Here is a 23,270-nt window from a genome sequence, read left to right on the forward strand (position 1 = left end):
TTCTGCCGGAGGTTTCTTCCTGTTAAAAGGGAGTTTTTCCTTCCCACTGTCGCCAAAGTGCTTGCTCATAGGGGGTCATATGATTGTTGGGTTTTTCTCTGTATCTATGAAGCGCCTTGAGGCGACTTTTGTTGTGATTTGGCGCTATATAAATAAAATTGAATTGAATTGAATTGAATATATATATATATATATATATATATATATAAATATATATATATATATGTGTGTGTGTATATATGTATTTCTGTTAAAGCAGATATTAAGTGATAACTTTTATTAATAGCAGTAGGTTTATACAGTCCCCCCCACCCCCACCCTTTAACAGCTCTGGTGTAAAACAAAGACCTGGGGAGTAATTGTGTGAAAGGGGAAGGTAGACAACCACAAATCTGCCATTACATCGAGTGCAGACTTAAACATTTAGCAGCAGTGCACAAGACAAATGCCTTCTCACAACATGAACGCTATTACTGGCCAAACCAGTACCCTCTGTGGTGAGAAGTCTATTCAGTGTTAAACGGAATCAACAGCAGGAAGTAACTGATGTGGTTTTACACGCAGAACTTTAAAGAAGTCAGAATGACCCATTGCATTAAAGGACCTTTTTTTCTGGCTGTCTCTTTATATGACAAATAAAACAAACAAAAAAAAATTCCAGCTACTAACCTAAAGAATAATAGGCAAATCTGGCACTAATCTTTGAGGCTTATGGCAGTCATTGCTTAGCTGAATCACTGCAGAAAAGACAAAACAGAAATACATACATATATACATACATACAAATACAAAAACCATTACGGAAACTATGGAGACTAACCAGCTGATCTGCACTACGGCAGCAGTGATCAGTGAGATGCTTAGCTACAAGTTGAACACCCACAAAGAGTACTACTCTCAATGGAGGAGACTAGAGGCCAAGGTCAGGGAAGCATGGAGGGAGGGTAGCCAACTATCGGCGTTGCAGAAAGGTGCGAGGAAGAAGGTAGGTGCCTAAGGACAGCAAGCCGTCCATACCTGAGGCCTTAGAAACTGCCAAGCAAAGGTAAACCAGAGAGATAGAATGCAAGAGAATAAACCAGCTCTCACTGGCAGGGGAACAATATGAGAACATCACCACCAAGGCTGGATACAGAGCAATACTGGAAGAGCATATGGGAACAGGACACAACTCATAACAGTAATGCTCAGTGGCTAGTGGATCTAAGAAGAGATCACAGCAACTAAACTGAATAGGGCCCAGTAATCATCACAGTGGTAGACATCCATCAACTACCATCTTCATCTCATGCGGCCCCCATGGTGCCAGCTGGATGCTCAAGGCAAAAGCTGATGGGAATAACAAAATTCTCCTTAGATAACAAGACTGTTGTTGTGACTCTCTCCCCCCTCCTTCAAGGCCACCTGCGCCGACCGAAGATGATTGACTTTTGCCTAATTGGCTGAAGGGACTCTTCTCTTGGCTGAAGACAGAACACACACATATGCATGTACACGGCAGGCATCATAGCGACTAAGCTGAATATGCACATGGCTCAATACATGAATAGGGCACAGAAAGGCACAAGAATCCCAGAGCAGCGAAACACAAGCTACCAGTAGACAGTACAGTCAGTCGAGTCTGCAAGACTAGGTTGACCAACCTGTGCACTGCCTCGATTAATTGATTTAATTGATTAAATGATTAATTACAAGAAGACCTATGACTCAGTAGCCCACACCGGTATGTACCACCGGCAGATAGAGGAAGTGGCTGACATCCAGAAATCCTACCAGTGGCTGGACAAAGCTGGACCAAAAGACAGCACAGAGGCACTAATCATGGCAGCACAAGAACAAGCTCTGAGTACAAGATCCATAGAGGCTGGGGTCTATCACACCAGGCAAGACCCCAGGTGCAGGCTGTGTAAAGATGCCCCAGAGACAATCCAGCACATAACAGCAGGGTGCAAGATGCTAGCAGGCAAGGCATACATGGAACGCCATAACCAAGTGGCCGGCGTAGTGTACAGGAACATCTGTGCTGAGTATAACCTGGAAGTCCCGAGGTCAAAATGGGAAATGCCCCCAAGGGTGGTGGAGAATGACCGAGCTAAGATCCTGTGGGACTTCCAGATACAGATGGACAAAATGGTGGTGGCTAACCAACTGAACATAGTGGTGGTAGACAAACAGAAGACGGCCGTAGTGATCGATGTAGCGGTTCCGAATGACAGCAACATCAGGAAGAAAGAACACGAGAAGCTGGAGAAATACCAAGGGCTCAGAGAAGAGCTCGAGAGGATGTGGAGGGTGAAGGTAACGGTGGTCCCCGTGGTAATCGGAGCACTAGGTGCGGTGACTCCCAAGCTAGGCGAGTGGCTCCAGCAGATCCCGGGAATAACATCGGAGATCTCTGTCCAGAAGAGCGCAGTCCTGGGAACAGCTAAGATACTGCGCGGGACCCTCAAGCTCCCAGGCCTCTGGTAGAGGACCCGAGCTTGAAGGATAAACCGCCCGCAGGGGCGTGCTGGGTGTTTATATATACATATATATATATATATATATATATATATATATATATATATATATATATATATATATGTGTGTGTGTGTATGTATGTATGTATGTATATATGTATTTCTGTTAAAGCAGATATTAAGTGATAACTTTTATTAATAGCAGTAGGTTTATACAGTCCCCCCCACCCCCACCCTTTAACAGCTCTGGTGTAAAACAAAGACCTGGGGAGTAATTGTGTGAAAGGGGAAGGTAGACAACCACAAATCTGCCATTACATCGAGTGCAGACTTAAACATTTAGCAGCAGTGCACAAGACAAATGCCTTCTCACAACATGAACGCTATTACTGGCCAAACCAGTACCCTCTGTGGTGAGAAGTCTATTCAGTGTTAAACGGAATCAACAGCAGGAAGTAACTGATGTGGTTTTACACGCAGAACTTTAAAGAAGTCAGAATGACCCATTGCATTAAAGGACCTTTTTTTCTGGCTGTCTCTTTATATGACAAATAAAACAAACAAAAAAAAATTCCAGCTACTAACCTAAAGAATAATAGGCAAATCTGGCACTAATCTTTGAGGCTTATGGCAGTCATTGCTTAGCTGAATCACTGCAGAAAAGACAAAACAGAAATACATACATATATACATACATACAAATACAAAAACCATTACGGAAACTATGGAGACTAACCAGCTGATCTGCACTACGGCAGCAGTGATCAGTGAGATGCTTAGCTACAAGTTGAACACCCACAAAGAGTACTACTCTCAATGGAGGAGACTAGAGGCCAAGGTCAGGGAAGCATGGAGGGAGGGTAGCCAACTATCGGCGTTGCAGAAAGGTGCAAGGAAGAAGGTAGGTGCCTAAGGACAGCAAGCCGTCCATACCTGAGGCCTTAGAAACTGCCAAGCAAAGGTAAACCAGAGAGATAGAATGCAAGAGAATAAACCAGCTCTCACTGGCAGGGGAACAATATGAGAACATCACCACCAAGGCTGGATACAGAGCAATACTGGAAGAGCATATGGGAACAGGACACAACTCATAACAGTAATGCTCAGTGGCTAGTGGATCTAAGAAGAGATCACAGCAACTAAACTGAATAGGGCCCAGTAATCATCACAGTGGTAGACATCCATCAACTACCATCTTCATCTCATGCGGCCCCCATGGTGCCAGCTGGATGCTCAAGGCAAAAGCTGATGGGAATAACAAAATTCTTCTTAGATAACAAGACTGTTGTTGTGACTCTCTCCCCCCTCCTTCAAGGCCACCTGCGCCGACCGAAGATGATTGACTTTTGCCTAATTGGCTGAAGGGACTCTTCTCTTGGCTGAAGACAGAACACACACATATGCATGTACACGGCAGGCATCATAGCGACTAAGCTGAATATGCACATGGCTCAATACATGAATAGGGCACAGAAAGGCACAAGAATCCCAGAGCAGCGAAACACAAGCTACCAGTAGACAGTACAGTCAGTCGAGTCTGCAAGACTAGGTTGACCAACCTGTGCACTGCCTCGATTAATTGATTTAATTGATTAAATGATTAATTACAAGAAGACCTATGACTCAGTAGCCCACACCTTTACATGGGCGTCCAAAGTCAGAGCTGAGTCAATAGTAACACCAAGGGTCCTGATAGACGGTTTTGCAAATGTAGCAAGTGGACCCAAGTTTTCCATAACACTAGGTACAACATTTTTAGGAGCACAAACAAGAACTTCAGTCTTCTCCTCATTTAGTTGAAGAAAGTTTCCAGCCATCCAACATCTAATGGAGTCTATGCACTTATGCAAAATCGGTAGCTTGGAAACATCATGGGGCTTAAAGGAGATATATAACTGAATATCATCTGCATAGCAGTGATACGAAATGTCCTTAAAAGTGCTCAATAAGTGTTGAAGAGGAAGTAAATACAGTAAGAACAATAAAGGCCCCAAAACTGAACCTTGTGGCACACCATAAGCAAGAAAAGTAGAAGAGGAACTGTACTTAGAGGTAGCCACAGAAAAGGATCGTTCATGCAAATAGGATTCAAACCAGTCCAAAGCAGCCCCTGATATACCCACCCAGTGTCTCAGCCTATCTAGCAGAATATGATGGTCCACAGTATCAAAGGCGGAGGTCAGGTCCAACATCAACAGAACGGAGCATTCTCCTGCATCACATCTCATCAAAATGTCGTTGGAGACTCTAAGAAGTGCAGTTTCAGTAGAGTGAGCTCTACGAAAGCCAGATTGGAATTTATCCAGAATGCTGTATTCATCTAAAACAGCTATAAGCTGCTTAGCCACAACCTTTTCTAAAATCTTAGAAATGAACGGTAATTTTGAAATCGGTCTGTAGCTACTAAGAAGAGAAGCATCAAGCTTAGGTTTTTTTAACAGTGGGTGAATGACAGCATTCTTACAATAAACAGGGACCTGACCAGACACCAGTGAGGTATTGATAATTGTGAGCACACAGGGACCAATAGACTGAAAGACATTTTTAAACAAAGATCCAGGTAAAATATCAAGAGAGCAGGAGGATGCTTTCATTGAATTAACTAACTTGACCAGCTCAGGTAAGGACACAGGTAAAAATCTTTCTAAAATTAAAGGCCTAGCTTGAGTTGGAGCAGACAAGAGAGACACAGAAGGAGAGATATTGTTCCTCACATTACTGACTTTTTCAACGAAGAAAGAAAGAAATTTTTCACAATCTTCATTTGATATAATTGGGACAGCATGTGGAGCAGGAGCAACAATATCACTAATGGTGTCGAATAGCACCTTAGGGTTACCTCTGCTCTTAGACACTAAGTCTGAGAAATAGGCCGCCCTCGCATCTCGAACTGAAGTGTTAAAAGAGACTAAAAGGTCCTTTAAATGAAGGAGATGGACATGCAAACGCGTTTTCCTCCATAAACACTCAACCTTACGGCAGCAACGCTTTAAGGAGCGAATGCTGTCATTTATCCAGGGAGACGACTTTGAAACCGGAGCTAGTCTAGCTTTGACAGGACAAACATTGTCTAAAATACAAAGACAATGATTATTAAAGAGATTTGTTAAAAAATGAACATCTTTATAAGGAGATAAAACGTAAAGATGCCCTTGAGACAATCCAGCACATAACAGCAGGGTGCAAGATGCTAGCAGGCAGGGCATACATACAAGGTTAATTACACCATTAGGCTATACAAGATATGTTTTGGTGAGTGAACATCTAAGCTGTAACAGAGATGTTACTTTGCACTAATTAGAAGTGAAGTGAATTGTGTCTCTATGATATGATAATAATGATTACTTCTTAAAGTTGTCTACTTATAAATCTTGCAACACTTGCTACTCCCCCATCCTACCTCTGTTTCCTTTGCTTGGTTGTTGTTGACAATTTGATGTTGTGATGGCGCTGTATGTAATGTCATCTTCTTTAGGTTCTTCTTTATTTTCTGAAATGATCCAAATTGACAATAAAATAATTTATTGAAAAAGCTACAACTGTAACTGTAAATAAGAAAAATGAAATGTATTTTTTTGACTTGTAATGTTTAAGAGGAGAATGAACATCTAAAAGATCTAATCTAATCACAGGAGACCATAATAAATGTATAAATTATCCAACAAGACAAAACCATTACTCTAGAAGTCTGAGTCTCACCTTCAGGTTTCCTGTGAACACATCGTCTCACCAGCAGAACCAAAACACAGACTGATCCAACAAATGACAACACAGAGAGAACAGGAGCAGAGGTGGATGTAGGTGGAGGTGTGATGGTGTGTTCCCCTAAAATAAAGCAAACACAGTCATTAAGTTGTCGTCACATTGTGAATGTTGAAAGCTGCAGAAACACAGACAGGTGAGTGTGTCACCTGTGACAGTGATCCAGCTGGATGGAGACTCTCCATGACCGCTGATGTCACACTTGTAGAGGCCTTCATCAGACCTGGAAACATGCTGGATGGTCATGTGACCTGTAGGCTGCTTCCTGATGAGGGAGCCATCTTTATAGAAAGCAGCTGGGAGGTTGGAGGGAGTGGTCTCTGTTTTACAGAGCAGAGTGACGTCATCTCCCTCCATCACAGGGAGGACAGGACTCTGCAGGATCACTGATCCACCTCAACACAGAGACAAACTACAGCATTTCATCCATTTACACACAGCTTCATCAACACTAACTCCACACACTCAGCTTACCAGTGACTGTCAGGTTAACCATGTTACTGATGGTACCCTCTCTGGACTCACACCAGTAAACTCCACTGTCCAATGGGAAAACAGTGATGTTACAGGAAGAACCAGACCATTTTCCCCACCCATCTCCACATTGAGTGATCTTATTATTGGTCCTCAGAGTCCATCCAGCAGAGCTGTCGTCCTCCTCACAGCTCAGAGACACAAAGTCTCCTTCAAAGAACTGAGAGCTGCTGGGACTCACAGTCAGACGAGCTGTGAGGGTTAAAATGAAAAACCAATGATCTGTTGTAGTTAAATGAAACTTTTTACAAAGGGGGAAGTATGCTTTCCTTATTCATTTTATATGAAATTTTTTATATGTGAGCTCCATTCTGCAAACATGAATTCAATCAGGTCATATCAGTGAGCATTTCTCAGGTTTAAACTGTGACAGAAGAAGGTTACTGACCTTGGTTTGTTGTGCAGCTCAGCAGTGAGATCAGAACTAAAGAGAAATGACACTCAGGTTGAATTTAGATGCATATAAAGAACAACTCCACCTAAGTAGCTGACAAACACACAAACTCTTGTCTTTCTGTTATATCTGCTCATTTTCAGTTTATTTCCACCAACATGTTTCATTAAAGTTTGAATAACAACAATGTGTGAGGCTAAAAAAGAGCTGTGGAAGATCTCAGAACCATGTAGCTATTTTCCTAACTGTTTATCCACCTTGGAGTCACGGAGTCTATTGGAGTCTATCCTAGCTGTTTTAGGGTGAGTACAAGTCCTCAGTCCATCACAGACTAATATTCACTCTCATGTTCACACCTACAGTCATATTTAAACCACCAGTTAAGCTAAAATGTCTTCGGACTCTAGGAGGAAACATCCTCAGACACTAACCACTGTACTTCTGTGACACCTGCACTGTTAGATATCAATTTACATTTTTTTTTCTTTTCTGTTTTTGTTAACATTTCTCATCACATCCAAGGGACCTAGTTGTTTTTCTTACTGACAAATGTATTCAGATACTCCTTAGGCTCTGCTACCTATTTACCTAAAAAGCAGCATTTAAAGTGTTCATTATGTTTATGTGCAGTCTGCAATGTGCGCATTTACAAAATATCCACTGCATTTAAGTAACCCAGTAAATTGATGTCAACTGTGCAGCTGCGTTGATATAATGAGTGAATGAACACTGCCTGCTGTGTTTCCTCAACTCCTGAGCAAAGATAAAGAGTCAGTTCAGACCTGCAGTTGGTCCTCGTGTTGTTTTGAACTTGAATTCAGCCTGATTTGTTTTTCATGTCTTCTCCTCCATCATCAGTTATCAGGAGAGCAGACAGTCAAAGTACAAGAATTCAAACAAACACAGAGATTCTACTTACAGAGCAGACACAGCACAGATGTTTCCTTCATCGTCCTTCTCACTCATTTGAGCTTTTTTTCATTTCTGTCTCTGACACCAAGTAAAGCCCGCCCTCTTCCTCTGAGCACAAGCTTTTCTATTGGTTCAAAGACAGTGAGTGGGAGACTGACTTTTTTGTCTAAAGATAGAAGTGAATACAATTCTTTAAATATACTGTTCACCAGTGAAAAACAAAGTGAAAAAAAAGTGGCCCTGAGAGGCCAAACACCAGCAATAAGAAAAAAATATGAAAAAATGACAACGGAAATAGGAAAAAACTCTCCCACTGAAAACCTTACATCCAGATGAACAGAATCAACCTTTTGGGATGATTAAGCATACACCAAGACCTTATTTTATTAATAATTTTAAAATGATAGCAGCACCAAGAAAATATTTTGCAGCACAAACCAGCACAAGCGTAGCACAAATGTTTGACATCAATTTTGTTTGATTTGGGTAATGTGGGGGGGCTGGTTGACCTTTTGACCTTTACATTTTCATTAATATCTTTAAAAACAGAAGCAGCACAAACGACAATTTTAGCAGCATAAACCGGCACAAACCAGCAGAAATGTAGCACAGTTGATTGACTTCAGTTTTGTTTGATTTAATTAATGTGGGGGGGCTGGTTGACCTCCGATGACCTCTAGAAATTTTCTTTAATATCTTTAAAATGATAGCGGCACAAACAAAATTTTTTGCAGCACAAACCAGTACAAATGTTTGATACCACTTTTGTTGGATTTGAAGAAGGTGGGAGGGGGCAACTTCACTCACATTGTTGGAGCCAAGTCCATGCCATATTTAAGTATTTGTCAAGATCTTTAAGTTTCTATTATAATCTTGATCATTTTATGTTTTAATGTAATCGGCTGCGCTCCATAAATTAATCCTGCTTTGTTAGTCTGTTGTTGTAAAGTGTTGATAAGTGTCGTTAAGGGGGTGTGTATTTGGCCCGCATGCGGAGGGGTGTGGGTAAAAGGTTAGGTAAGCGAGCAGGATGTGGAGCAACAGTTTTTTGACCGTCGCCGTTTTAATGTTATTTTTTGTTGTATCATAAAGGAAAGCTCCCACCAGAGGCATTTGTTTTGTACCTTTCGGTTTATATGGAAAAATAAATGTTTTGCCCCTTTTTTCCTTCGCCTCGTTTTTGCTACCGGAAGGCATCCAAGCTACTTAACAACAGCACGAGTCAGAAACTTTACGTCCTGCAGAAACGGCAAAGAAGGACCGAAGGTTGCCGTTACATTAGTCAAAAAACTGCTCCGAAAGTGAGAGGATTACGCACACGTCACCGGCGCACAGAGTAAATCGGCGCGGCGCGGCGCGGCAAGGAAAAACTGGAAAACGGGACGTGAAAGAAGATGCGCTTCAGTCTTCCCGTGTTTCCCGGATCCTTTCGGCAGTAAGAAAACCCAGCATCTGAAAAGTAAGAGGCTGTGCCTGCTTCAAGGTTTGTGAAAATTCCTGTATGGTTAAGTCGTACATGGCCTGTGTAAAGGATTAATTGCATTGAAAGGTTTATGGCAGCGCAATTAATATGGAGCAGCAGGAAAAAAGAGTTTCCAAGCCAACCTTTAAAGCACAAGAGGAAAAGCTTCAGCTTCTTAAAGTGACAAGGAAAACCAAATTGGGTTATCTTACTAGAAAGATAAAAGAGATTGAGGAGCTTATGGAAGATGATGGCAATTTTGAGGAAGTGTCTGTTAAATTAGCCACTGACTTCTCAAAAATGTATATTGAGTTTTGTGAAAACAACGATGCAGTTAAAAATCACTTGACTGAGTCAGAACTTCTTCATGATCAGACACAGTGGTATGAGCCAAAGGCTAGCTATTTGAGAAGTTTTGTGGAGAAAGTCGAGAGATGGTTACAAAGAGTGGAAATGCAAGCAGATGAAGCAAGAATGGTTGATGCTGAAGTTGAGCCTGCAGACAGTGCTTCAGCGATATCGTCCAGACGCAGTAAAGCACATCGAAGCAGTCGAACCTCTTCTGCTGTGTCTTCAACCACATATTCTGCCAGGCTAAAAATTGAGGCAGAAAGGGCTGCTCTGGTAGCGCGTGCTGAGTCATTAAAGCAAAAGATGGAGATTGACAGACAAGAAGCTGTTCTTAAGGCAAAAAGGGAGGAATGGGAGTTGCAAACAGCTATTGCTGCGGCTAATGCAAAGCTTGAGGTGCTGACTGTGAAGGAGCCAGCCCATAACACTTCTGCTGACTTGGTCAACAAAATGGCTACCTGCCAAAGAGCTCCGGGCCAAAATATTGGGGCCAGTTTTGGTTTGGTTCAGCCAGAACATGGAGATGTTGGTCGAGAATGTGAGTCAGAGGTAATGCAAGGCTCAGAAAGGAGTAGCAGGCTTCCTCATCCATTGAATAAGAAGGATAATAGCCAGTCTATTACTAGTCAAGGCAGGATGGCTGATGTTAAAGACTTATTGGATGTCATGAAGCGACAAAACGACATTACAGAGCTCCTAGTAAAACAACAGAAAGCATCCACTCTCCCTCCGTTGGATGTTCCAGTATTCAGTGGGGATCCACTGGAGTTTGGGTTTTTTATGAAAGCGTTCGAGCATGGGATTGAGGAAAGGACAGACAGCAATAGAGATAGGTTGCGCTTCCTGGAGCAGTTCACCCAAGGGAGACCCAAGGTTCTTGTTCGTAGCTGTTCACACATGTATCCTGACAGGGGCTACGCTGAAGCCAAGAGGCTTCTGAGCAAGCATTTTGGGGATGAATATACTATTGCCTCAGCCTACATTGAAAGAGCTCTAAAATGGCCTGTAATCAAGCCAGAGGATGGTGATGCACTGACGGAGTTTGCTATGTTCCTCACTAGTTGCTGTAACACAGCAGACAGTATGGAGTGCATTGAGAAGATGGATAGCCCTACTAATATGAGAACAGTCATCTCCAAGCTTCCTTTTAAATTAAGGGAAAGGTGGAGGGGTTTCGCCTGTGACATTCAAGAACGTACAGCAATGAGAGCTAGATTCGCTGATCTGGTCAGTTTTGTAGAGAAGCAGGCAAAGATCGCTTCTCACCCATTGTTTGGTAACATTCAGGACACCACTTTGTCTAGAAACAAGGGCAAAGCAAAGGTATTCAAAGAGAATGCTCTGAAATTCAAGGAGAGGGAAAGCATCTTTGCTACTAATACGGCACCTGTGTCAAACAGTGCGGAGCAGTCAAAGAGGGAAAGGGAAAATGTAGGCTCTGCAGGTGGAAGACAGTGTCTTTTCTGTCATAAGGGAGGACATAACCTCAGTACCTGCAGACTCCTCAAGCAAAAGCCTCACAGAGAAAGACTTGATTTCCTCAAATCAAAGAGCTTGTGTTTTGGTTGCCTGTCACAGGGGCATCTGAGCAAAGACTGCCAGCAAAGACACACGTGTGAGACTTGTTCTCAGAAACATCCCACCATTCTGCATAAGGAGCAGTACTCTTCTCCTGATAGTGACAGTAAAAGTATCAGAGAACCAACAGCAAGTTTTTCTCCAGCAGCAGGCAGTGAAACATGCGGTTGTACCGGGGCTGGCGAAGCAGTCTGTGCACTTTCAATTGTGCCTGTGAAGGTCAGATGTTCAAGGAGCAACACAACAGTTGAATCATACGTGTTCTTAGACCCAGGAAGCACTGGAACCTTTTGTACAGATGAGCTGATGAGGGATTTACAGGTCACAGGGAAAAAGTCCAACATTCTGCTCCGCACCATGGGAAAGGAAGCGACAATCAGTACTCATGTCGTTAAGGGTCTCGAGGTCAGTGGTTTGGATGAGGCCAACTTTTTGAAGATTCCCCAGGTTTTCACACAGGCAGAGATTCCAGTAACAAAGGAGAACATTCCACAACAAAGTGATGTGGACAAATGGTCTTATTTGAAGGAGGTTCAGTTCCCATATGCTGTAAAAACTGCACTAGGCTGGACGATTAATGGACCTCTGCTAAGAGAAGAGGGTATTGCTCAAGGAGCTGTTGAGTGGCCACCGGTGATGGTGAACAGGATATCGGTGACAAAGCTAGAGGAGCTCTCGCAGCAGCAAATGAGGTATGACTTTCCTGAGCATGAGTTATCTGAGAAAATGGAAATGTCAGCCAGAGACAGACAATTTATTGAGTCTGTGTCACTGTCAGTGAAGCAGGTTCGCGGTCACTACACCATTGGCCTTCCTTTAAAGAACAAGGCAGCTGCATTTCCAAACAACCGTGTTGTGGCGGTACAAAGAGCAGAAGGCCTGAAACGGAGGCTGTTAAGAGACAGTGAGTTTCATCAAGAGTACACAAAGTTTATGACAGAGACACTGGAAAGGGGCTATGCCGAAGAAGTTCCTGTGGCAGAAACTTGTAAAGGTGGTAGCAGAATATGGTATCTCCCACATCATGGGGTCTACCATCCAACCAAGCACAAGTTGAGAGTGGTATTTGACTGTGCATCCACGTATCAAGGCATGTCACTGAACTCACAGCTGTTGCAGGGGCCAGACTTAACCAATTCTCTCATAGGTGCTTTGATGAGGTTCAGGCAGAAGCCAGTTGCCTTCATGTCTGATATTGAAGGCATGTTTCATCAAGTCAGGGTTCCCGCTGAAGATGCTGATCTGCTGAGATTCTTGTGGTGGCCACATGGAGATCTTGGTAAAGGCCTCAAGGAATACAGAATGGTAGTCCACTTGTTCGGTGCAACTTCTTCACCAAGCTGTGCATGCTACGCGCTGCAAAGGTGTGCTGAGGACAATCAGGCGAGGTTCAACCACATTGCAACGAACACTGTTCTAAGGAACTTTTATGTGGATGATTGCCTGAAATCTGTCGGCACTGAAGAGCAGGCAATCTCACTGATTCGGGACCTCAGGGCCTTGTGCGCTGCAGGAGGTTTCAAGCTCACTAAGTGGTTTTCCAACAGCAGAGCGGTGCTTGCATCTATACCTGAGGATGACAGGGCCAAAGAAGTCAAGGAGCTCGATCTTGAAAGGGACTGCCTCCCTATTGAAAGAGCTTTAGGGGTTCAGTGGTGCGTGGAGTCTGACACGCTGAAATTCAGAGTTCTGGTTGAGAGCAAACCACTCACAAGGAGAGGACTGCTTTCGATGGTAAGCACTATATACGACCCACTTGGGATTTTATCCCCTCTGATCTTGCCAGTGAAGCACATCTTGCAAGAGCTAAGCAGAACAAAACATGCATGGGATGATATCATGCCAGAAGCTCTGTCTCTGCAGTGGCAACAATGGGTCAGCAGTTTGCACCACTTAGCTAGGTTTGAGGTAGACAGATGTGTGAGACCAGTCAACCTTGGCAAGATCTCTTCAGCTCGACTTCATCACTTTGCCGACGCAAGTGAAAGGGGGTATGGCATAGCCACATACCTGGTTTCAAAAAACAATCTGAACCAGCCACATAGTGCTTTCATTATTGGTAAAGCCAGGGTTACACCATTGAAGCCAGTGACCATACCACGACTTGAGCTTACTGCTGCAGTGGTGGCAGCAAAGATGGACAGGATGGTAAGAGCCGAACTGGAGTTGGAGTTGGAGGAGTCTGTCTTTTGGACGGACAGCACGTCGGTGATTAAGTACCTCAAGAATGAGACAGCGAGGTTTCGTACGTTTGTTGCCAATCAAGTTGCTGCCATTAAGGATAGATCGGCTGTCTCTCAGTGGAGATATGTGAACACCTCAGCCAATCCTGCAGACTTTGCTTCCAGAGGGCTCAGTGTTGGTGCCTTTCTCAAGGCAAAGACATGGATCACAGGTCCAGATTTCATTATGAAACCAGAAATGGAGTGGCCAGAAATGCCAGACAGTGTATGCCAGCCAATCTGTAATGACCCAGAAGTCAAAGAAGCATCAGTATATGCTCTTGTGGTTGAAGAAGCTGCAGACGCCACCTCACAGCTCATTCATCATTACTCAAGCTGGCGTCAGGTTAAAAGAGCCGTTGCATGGGTCCTGAGATTAAAAGGTGTGCTGAAGCTTCTTGCTCAAAAGAGGAAGGATTTAAAAGCGAATCTCTATGATGGAAGGTTGGAGGTAGGAAGACGAAGGTTGGAGCAGGAGAAGCAAATGACACACTTCAAGGCTAACCTTCCCATCTTGCCACTTTCTGTGAGTGACATGGCTGAGGCGGAAGTGGAGATTGTGCGCTTCAGTCAAGGGCAGCGATTTGGCGAAGAGATTGCCAAGCTGCAACAAGGAAAGACAGTGTCAAAGGATAGCCCTCTTTGTCAGTTGTCGCCAGTTGTACAGGATGGCATTCTGAGAGTGGGTGGCAGATTGAGCAGATCTAGTATGCAAGAGGAGTTAAAACACCCTGCAATCTTGGCTAAGGATCAGCATATAGCCACTCTCATTCTCAGATCTACTCACGAGAATCTTGGACATTGTGGCAGGAATCATGTCCTATCAAAGGTACAGCAGAAGTACTGGATACTAAGATCTCATGCTGCTGTCCGGAAGATTTTGTCCCGGTGCGTCGCCTGCAGACGGCATCATGGGAAAACGGCAAGTCAGATCATGGCAGATCTTCCTACTGAAAGGCTCACGCCCGATGAGCCACCGTTCACAAGTGTCGGTGTGGACTACTTTGGTCCCTTCGAAATCAAAAGGGGTAGGTCCATGATCAAAAGGTATGGCGTAGTTTTTACCTGCTTGGCAGTGAGGGCTGTGCATATTGAGCTGGCAAATTCTTTGGACACGGACTCTTGTATTCATGCATTGCGGAGGTTCATTGCTAGGAGGGGACAGGTGCAGTTGATGCGTTCTGACAATGGAACAAACTTTGTAAGTGCAGAGAGGGAGCTGCGGGAAGCAGTGCGTGCTTTGGATAATGCAAAGATTCAAGAAGCCTTGTTGGTTAAAGGCATCACATGGATATTCAACCCCCCAGCTGCCTTGCATTTTGGAGGAGTTTGGGAGTGGCAGATACGGTCCATATGCAAAGTGCTCAGCTCCGTTGTGGAGCAGCAGATCCTTGATGAGGAGGGTCTGCACACACTGCTGTGTGAAGAAGAGGCGATTATCAATAGCCGCCCTATCTCAAGAGTCTCTACCGATCCGAATGACCTGGAGGCCTTGACGCCAAACCATTTGCTTTTGATGAAAGCCAAAACTCTGCTACCTCCTGGAGTATTCAGCAGGAGCGACTTGTACTCGAGGCGTAGATGGCGTCAAGTCCAGTACTTGGTGGATTTGTTTTGGAGACGGTGGATTAAGGAGTATCTGCTGGACTTGCAAAAGAGACAAAAGTGGGCCCTTCCACAAAGAAATATCAGTCAAGGTGATATTGTCCTCATCGTGGATGATTCCGCTCCAAGAAATTCGTGGCTAATGGGTCGAGTGATTCAGACGTTTGAGGATGCCAAAGGTCGGGTTCGTCAAGCCAAGGTGAAAACAAGCAAAAACATTCTCCTACGACCTGTGGCGAAGCTTTGTGTGCTGCTAGAGCGTGATATGTAGCGCCCCTTCTACATATTACCCAAGAGACAGCGGTAAAGGCTGGTCTCCTACGGTGAGTCATGTGCTTGAACCTCTGACTCCATTCCCTAATCTCTCCAACATACACACATACACGCATCCGCGAAGACATGTTCCAGCTTAAGAAGAGTTCCTGCTGTAACAAGACAAAACGAAGTTTCTGTTGGAATAAGGACATTGATGTGCCATATGAGCAGTTCAAGTACTTTGTATATTTGCCTGTTCGTTATCTGGAAGGTTTGATTTGTTGTTCTGAACAATATATAAATGTATGTATAAGAGTAATTATTTTGTGGCTCACAAGAACAATTAGGGGCCAGGATGTTGGAGCCAAGTCCATGCCATATTTAAGTATTTGTCAAGATCTTTAAATTTCTATTATAATCTTGATCATTTTATGTTTTAATGTAATCGGCTGCGCTCCATAAATTAATCCTGCTTTGTTAGTCTGTTGTTGTAAAGTGTTGATAAGTGTTGTTAAGGGGGTGTGTATTTGGCCCGCATGCGGAGGGGTGTGGGTAAAAGGTTAGGTAAGCGAGCAGGATGTGGAGCAACAGTTTTTTGACCGTCGCCGTTTTAATGTTATTTTTTGTTGTATCATAAAGGAATGCTCCCACCAGAGGCATTTGTTTTGTACCTTTCGGTTTATATGGAAAATAAATGTTTTGCCCCTTTTTTCCTTCGCCTCGTTTTTGCTACCGGAAGGCATTCAAGCTACTTAACAACAGCACGAGTCAGAAACGTTACGTCCTGCAGAAACGGCGAAGAAGGACCGAAGGTTGCCGTTACACACATCTCGGATGAGTGTTGATATTTTACAATTCCCTGCCCAACTTTCCTGCCGTCTGGATTCTTGTGGATATGTGTGAGTGAGCATGAGCCTTCTGGAGTGGACTATCTGAGTGAGCTGTGGATTGAGTTAAAGAGGAGCGTGTGTGCACCTGCCTTGGACCTTGCCTCCCCTTCGGTCCCCCTCTCCACCCCCTGGAGCCCCGTGTAATCTGTCTCACTGTATATATGCATATACAGTGTTGGGTAGTAACGGAATACATGTACCGCCGTTACGTATTTAAAATCCAAAATATGAGTAACTGTATTCTGTTACAGTTACCGTTTAAAAAGGTGGTATTTAGAATACAGTTACTTTGTGGAAATAAATGGATTACAAGGAGGTATTTTCCTGTTTCATATGTTTTGCTATACCCGCTCTATTTTTAGTTTCCACGCCGGTGGAAACCCAAACAAAACACGCATTAAGAGGCTCTAATTGTCATGGTCCGACAGCCCTTGCCTGGCTGCCTGCCCATGTGTTATTGTGTGCATATGTCGCTCCCTTCCCCTCTCTCCCACTCTCTCTCTCTCTCGTAACGGGATTGTTTACCTCCGAGCGGTGACGAGCATTCCCAAGAGTGTTCCTGTGCAGAGACTGGCCGCACCTGTTGTTGATTGGAGCCGACCAGCTGTAGCCAATTACCCGCCATCTCAAGGGGTGCCTTCTTAACAGGGCGATCGATTTTCGGTCAGCGCTGGATCATTGTGTGAAGCACGGTAGAGCAGCGCGGATGGTTTTTGTGGCAGTTTATATTGATCGTTTGTGTGTTTGCCACCAGGAGGGAAACGGAGAGAGAGATCATGGGAGCTGGACCGCCACTCGGGATTACTGTTTGGAAGGAGTCACTACGTGTGTTTTCACTTCACGGCCACGAGCACTGCTAGGAGGGAAAGGAGGAGACCACACCTGGGCACCCATCACTATATATATATAATTGAACTGCTGCACCTTTACCGCACTGTAAATAAATCCACTGTCTTCTCCCAAAGGAGTCCTGCATATGAGTCCTCTTTTCTACACCTACCCTGACACTAATGTCTGTGTCTCAATCTTGTGGCCCATGTCAGCTCTACTTGCAGCCTGCAGAATGACGTGAAGAAATATTTTTAAAAATATTTTTAAAAATTATTCACAAAAATGATTTAATATACAGGCAATAGGCAGTGTTACAGAGATTGCCTTAAACAATGTAGCCTCATGGGCAGTGTAGTTTACGCTGCAGGGAGAATGGACTGCCATACCCGTTGTGTGTGTGTCTGTGAGTGAGGGAGGAAGAAAAAGAGTAGGAAAGTACGAGTTGTCACCAAGCAGAAAATCTGTAAATAACTCATAAAACAATAAAGTTACGTTGAAACCAAGCACACCATTGTTTTTCTTGTGACATTACCAATAAGTTTGATGTGTCACATGGCCCTCTTCCTATTGAAAAAACTAAAGTTGTATCCAAGATGGCCGACTTCTAAATGGCCACCATGGTCACCACCCATCTTGAGGAGTTTGCCCCCTCACATATACTAATGTGCCACAAACAGGACTTTAGTATCACCAACCATTCCCATGTTATTATGGTGTATCCATATAAATGGCCCACCCTGTATAATAATAACCACTGCAGCCAAGAAGAGTGCCTGACGAGCCTAGTTGTAAGTAAGCTATTAAGACTCGACTGTACACCGTGTTCGTGTTTTCCTCCGAAACAATAAGTTCCGTTGGAGCAGCCTTTCAACGCCTCTCTCTGTCTCTCAGACAACAGACAACACAGACGACAAAGTAAAGCTAGTTTTCAGCCGCGGACCTGTTTTATATGCGTGCCAAATAGTTTTCTATATGAGATGGCTGCAAAAATTGCAGCCTTACCTAATCCACCCTACTGTTACTCATTTTATATTAAGATTTAAAAATCTAGTTGGTATTGGAATTGGTATGGCGAGTAACCTTCAATAAAAGTAATAATTCACACAGCAATAGTACATTCATGTAGTTGTAAAAAGCATGATAATATATTAAATAATCCAAAGCATTCAGAATACGTTACTCTCATTGAGTAACGTAACGGAATACGTTACAAAATACATTTCTGGGCATGTATTTTGTATCTGTAGTGGAATGCATTTTAAAAGTAACCTTCCCATCACTGTGTATATATCCTCACTTGGTACAACATTGTAAATAAATCCCTCATCTTCTCTCCTGCGAGTGAGTCCTCTGCCTAATATTCTGTAATGCTATTTTGTATTTACCAACATCAAGAAGACACAAGCAAAGGAAGACCACACCATGGTGCATGTGTCATCCAGGGAAGGACAGATTTTGTTTTGAAGTTGTTTTGCTTTGCATGTTTTAGTAATTTGACACACCTGAGAGGTGACAGCCAGTGGTGATTTAGAGAGAGTGCTCAGAGATGCAGGAGGACGGGCTGGTGCAGGTTGGCGTGCACCATGTAGCGAGGGCATACGACGCCAGCGAGAGGAGAGGCGGAGGGAGCTGTTCTACTGCTGGAATTGTTGGAGGCCAGATTACGCTACGGTGTGGAATCAGTGGGCAGCGGGACAATAGTGCTGCCGTGCTACAGAAAAGCGGCGGGCAGAGTTGGGAACTCTGCCCATCCGGGGTAAGTCTCGCAACCTATCCTACTTCAATAAACCGAGCCACTGTAAAGAATAGTGACTGTCGCCGCCCCTCTCTTCCAGCACCCCTGAGCAGAGACACTGACAGGACAATGAGGACGCCGCCGGGTTTTTCCTTGCCTGCTCCGATTGGCTGGATTTTGACACTTAATGTTTATGTTTTATTGATTTTTATTCTGTGTTCTCCCTGGCCGGGGTTGGTTTAATTGCTTTTACATTTTTAACTGTTTTTGTATAATAAATTACATTTTAGTGATACAGTTTTTTATTCAGTCTGTTCCCTTGGCTGCTCCACTGCTCCATCCATTTTTGGGGGGAGGGTCCAGGGTATAATTGGCCGTTTTTGACTACTTTTGATTTTACCTCTATATTTCACCTTTAAAATGTGTTTTTCTTGCCTTGTTTGGTATCATTATTTTCAGCACAACCTCAAATATCTGAAATTTGAGTTATTTTTTCCACCCTTTTCCGGCTGAGCACCATGGCCTCACAATTGGAGGTGTTGATTTTCATTCCCACCGCTTCACACTCGGCTGCGAACCATTCCAAAGCGAGATGGAGGCCATCACTCGATGAAGCCAACAGAACCACATCATCTGCGAAAAGCAGAGATGAGATTCTGAGACCACCTCAGTGAAAGCCTTCCACTACTTGGCTGAGCCTAGAAATTCTGTTCATAAAAATATGAACAGAATCAGTGACAAAGGGCAGCCCCCATCACCCACCAGGAACAAATTTCCAGCTATGTGGACCAAGCTCTTGCAATGGTTGTATAAGGATTGAATGGCCCGTAGCAATGTCCTTCCTCTGTGTTCTGTTCGTGTCCCCGAGTTGGTATTGTGAAACAGTCTGTGAGTTTCCTGTTTTACTTTGTAGGTTTGTGTCTCGTTATGCCCCTTAGTTCCAGCTGTGTCCCCTCCTGTGTGCCATTTCCTAATTACCTGGTGTGTGTATTTATACTACGTGTCTCCCTGTAGTGATGGGCAGATGAAGCTTCATGAAGCACTGAAGCGTTTCATCCAATTGGTTCACCCCAGCACAAAGCGTCTTGAAGCTTCATTTGCTCTAGTAGGACACCTACTGGACGTAAAAATATTAGTTGGCATGAATTTGAAGAGTGCGGCCTTTTGCACACAGCCTGTAAATGTCAACAACAAAAGGAGTGTGTAAAACATCTATATTGTAGTGATGCAGTATACTGTGTATATTTATACTGGCAGTATGGAAAATGATTACTTGGAAATGCTTAAAATGGAAATGATCATTTACTGTGAGGTGAGGTGTGGTTGGGGTGTGGACAGTGGTTGTGCTTTTGTAACGTTGAGGTATGGACAGCTACACACTGCCCACATTTTATTCTGTAAAAGCTAAATTTTCACTGCTTTTATGACCTTTTAGTGGGGAGAACATAGCTAGGATTTAATGATTTAACAAATCTTTTAAATCCTTTGTCCTCCACAATGCTAAATGGCTGGGAGTCCTCAATCACCATGCTAACCAGGTCTTCATCTATTTGAGATTGTTCTCCTGAGGAAAGACAACAAAGACAAAGCACAAATATAAATATCACACACGTAACTTATTACAGTTGTATAATATTGTTATATCATTTAGTAACATTACAGCATGCTATATTATCATGGCATTTGATGGTTCACCTGGTCTTGCTCCACAATCGGTGTTCCCCTTATTCTCATGCAAAGCTCTGTAGTGCCTAAGCATGGATGAGGTGCTGTTGTTATATCCCAGCTCCCTGGCACATAGCAAACACTTCACCTTGTCTGCATTTCTCTGCATCATTTTGGTATATCTCCGTGTCTCTCTGTTCCTCGCTTTGTGTCCTCTGTTTGTGTTAGTTTCACCAGTTTATGTTTAGTTCTGCCCTCACCTTGGGTTTTTCACTGTAAATAAATCTCCACCTGCATCTCCACTGCCATCTGCATCTTGGGTCCTCTTTCATTCCATCACACGACTGCTGCCCAGCCGTGACACATACCTCCAAGTTAGTTGTACCAATATTTGGCAAACATTATTATGGTTATGTTTGGACTTGCTTATGTTTTACAGTGTGAGTAGTTAAACATCCTACTTTTATTGGTATATAAATGTTAATTTGCTTAAGCATTTGGGTCACTTCAATGGGGAAAAGAAAAACAAACAGAGTCTGAAGACTTTTACTTAGGTACTCAACATTTAGTGTTCCCGTTTGAGAGTATCTTCTTTAGGTGTTTATACCTTAGCACCTTATAAGTTTCTAGTTAATTTAACAGACATCCAGTTCACTTTATTCATTCCCTTCTCTTATGACAGACTTACATTTCAGTTCCTTAAAAATACTATCCCTTAATGTTCGAGGTATTCGTGACAGTACCAAAAGAAAGTCAATTTTCATTTTCTGTAGACGGAAAAATGCTGATTTGATTTTTCTACAAGAAACTCATTCGAGTGATAATGATGTAAAATTCTGGAAAGCACAGTGGGGTGATCAGTGTTATTTTTGCCACGCCTCTCAACATTCGGCAGGCAGGCGTAGCCATTCTCCTTAACAACTTTAAAGGTAATATTATTGAATCATTGTCTTCAGATGAAGGCAGATGGATTATTCTGATTTTCAAATTGGACAGCACCTTCTTTATAGTCTGTAATTTATACAGTCATAACAATACAACTCAGGCCAAATCTATGTGCATACAATTATCTGAGAAACTTGATTTTTTTAAATCAAAATATAAGGGAGCCCACATGATTCTTGGAGGAGATTATAATGATTATCCAGACGATCTTATAGATAGAGTACCAATAATAACATCTCAACACTCAAAATTTAAAAGCACTGCATTTTTCTGTGAACAACTTGCAGTTATAGATGTATGGAGATTCTTCAACTCTGATACAAAAGAGTTTACCTGGAGCAATGCAAATAGATCTCTACAATCCAGAATAGATTTGTGGTTAATATCTTCTTCATGTTTACATTTTGTTTCAGTATCTTCTCATGATTTTGCTCCATTAATTGATCACAAAGTGATCACAATTCACTTAGTTGGCAATAAACAAAGTCAAAGTAAACTACGTGGTTTTTGGAAGCTAAATAATAATTTATTGAATGATGATACATTTTGTAGTATAGTGGAAAAAACGGCAGAACAGATATTCGGGGATACCAATATGAATCACACACTAAAATGGGAATTTTTCAAATTCAAGGTAAGGGAAGCGGCAATAAGGCGAAGCAAAGAAATTAAAAAAAGAAATGACACTAAAGAAATCAGTATTATGAATTAATTAAACATATTAATGAAGAAAGATGCTCTATCAGATGATGAAGAAATTAAATTGAAAAGACTAAAGGAAGAAATAGAGAATGCCTATATTAACATGGCTAAAGGGGCTTTTATAAGGTCCAAAGCAAAATGGCTAGAACTAGGTGAAAGAAATTCTAGTTGCTTTTTTGCTCTTGAGAAACGAAAACCAAAGAAGAAACAATATATCTGCTCTTAAGATTGATAATAACATAACCACTAATTATTTAGATATCTCAAAACATGTTGGTTCATTCTACAAAGATATATACAAATCAAATTGTAATATCAATGATTGTGATAGATTTATCGAGTCAGTTAAAAATTTTGCACCAACTATCTTAGAAAACTTTAAAACTAATTGTGAACATCCCATAACAAAATCAGAAATTTCAGAGGCAATTCAATCAATGAAAAAGGGCAAATCTCCAGGTAATGATGGTTTGTCAGTGGAATTTTACAGTTCTGGGATATCATTGTTGATCCTTTATTAGAATTGTTTAAGGAATGCCTTGGTGGGAAAGAAATGTCCACAAGCATGAAACAGGGTATTATAACTTTAATTCCTAAACCTGATAAAGATCTTCTTGTTATAGAAAATTAGAGACCTATCACACTTTTGAACATAGATTATAAGATTATCTCATTGGTCTATGCCAAAAGATTAAAGAAAAATCTTGATGAGATCATAGCTGAAACGCAGGGCTCGCAAAATCGCTAGCCCGGGCTAGCGATTTTTCCAGTCGGGCTACCAAAATCTATCTCTGCCCTGCCCCTCGGGCTATCGTAGGAAGGAAAAATATATGTCAATGCTTTTGCATTCCTTCGGAAATGTAGCTGGGTAATTATGTCATTGGCATCGGTGAGCCACTGTCAATATGTGACATATTGAAATCGCGTTTGAATTTGCGCTTGTTTTTTGCTTTCACTTTGCAATCGC

General features: G+C 42.7%; 2 protein-coding genes across 8 annotated transcripts in view; both read right to left on the bottom strand.

Annotated features, from left to right (window-relative positions):
• The window catches only part of LOC146521480 (uncharacterized), a 172,611-nt gene extending 164,411 nt beyond the window's left edge, over window positions 1–8,200 (bottom strand). For all 7 annotated transcript variants that reach the window (XR_014873364.1, XR_014873372.1, XR_014873363.1 and 4 more), the window contains exon 1: window positions 8,070–8,200. Coding sequence is in view for 2 of the 7 variants with exons in the window: in XM_085155374.1 (XP_085011500.1) it covers window positions 8,070–8,100 (31 nt within the window). In the remaining 5 variants the exon portion in view is untranslated. The remainder of the gene's footprint in view (window positions 1–8,069) is intronic.
• LOC146521489 (sialoadhesin-like) lies at window positions 5,501–6,965 on the bottom strand. The gene is made up of 4 exons (XM_085147255.1): window positions 6,697–6,965; window positions 6,372–6,617; window positions 6,140–6,285; window positions 5,501–5,530 (listed from the first exon to the last, which is right to left on the bottom strand). The coding sequence occupies exons 1-4, from the start codon at window positions 6,716–6,718 to the stop codon at window positions 5,501–5,503; spliced, it is 444 nt and encodes a 147-aa protein (XP_085003381.1). The 5' UTR covers window positions 6,719–6,965.
• Window positions 8,201–23,270: the final 15,070 nt, after the last annotated feature.

This window comes from Neolamprologus multifasciatus, chromosome 3 (genome assembly GCF_963576455.1).
Source record: "Neolamprologus multifasciatus chromosome 3, fNeoMul1.2, whole genome shotgun sequence".
Taxonomy (NCBI): domain Eukaryota; kingdom Metazoa; phylum Chordata; class Actinopteri; order Cichliformes; family Cichlidae; genus Neolamprologus; species Neolamprologus multifasciatus.

Coding starts and splice junctions, on each gene's coding strand:
- LOC146521489 (XM_085147255.1), bottom strand. CDS start 6,718: ATGGTTAACCTGACAGTCACTG. Junction 6,286..6,371: donor CAGCTGGATCACTGTCACAG/GTGACACACTCA, acceptor GCTTTATTTTAG/GGGAACACACCATCACACCT. Junction 5,531..6,139: donor GTGAGACTCAGACTTCTAGA/GTAATGGTTTTG, acceptor TTTGTATTTTAG/ACAATGTTTGTCCTGTCAAA.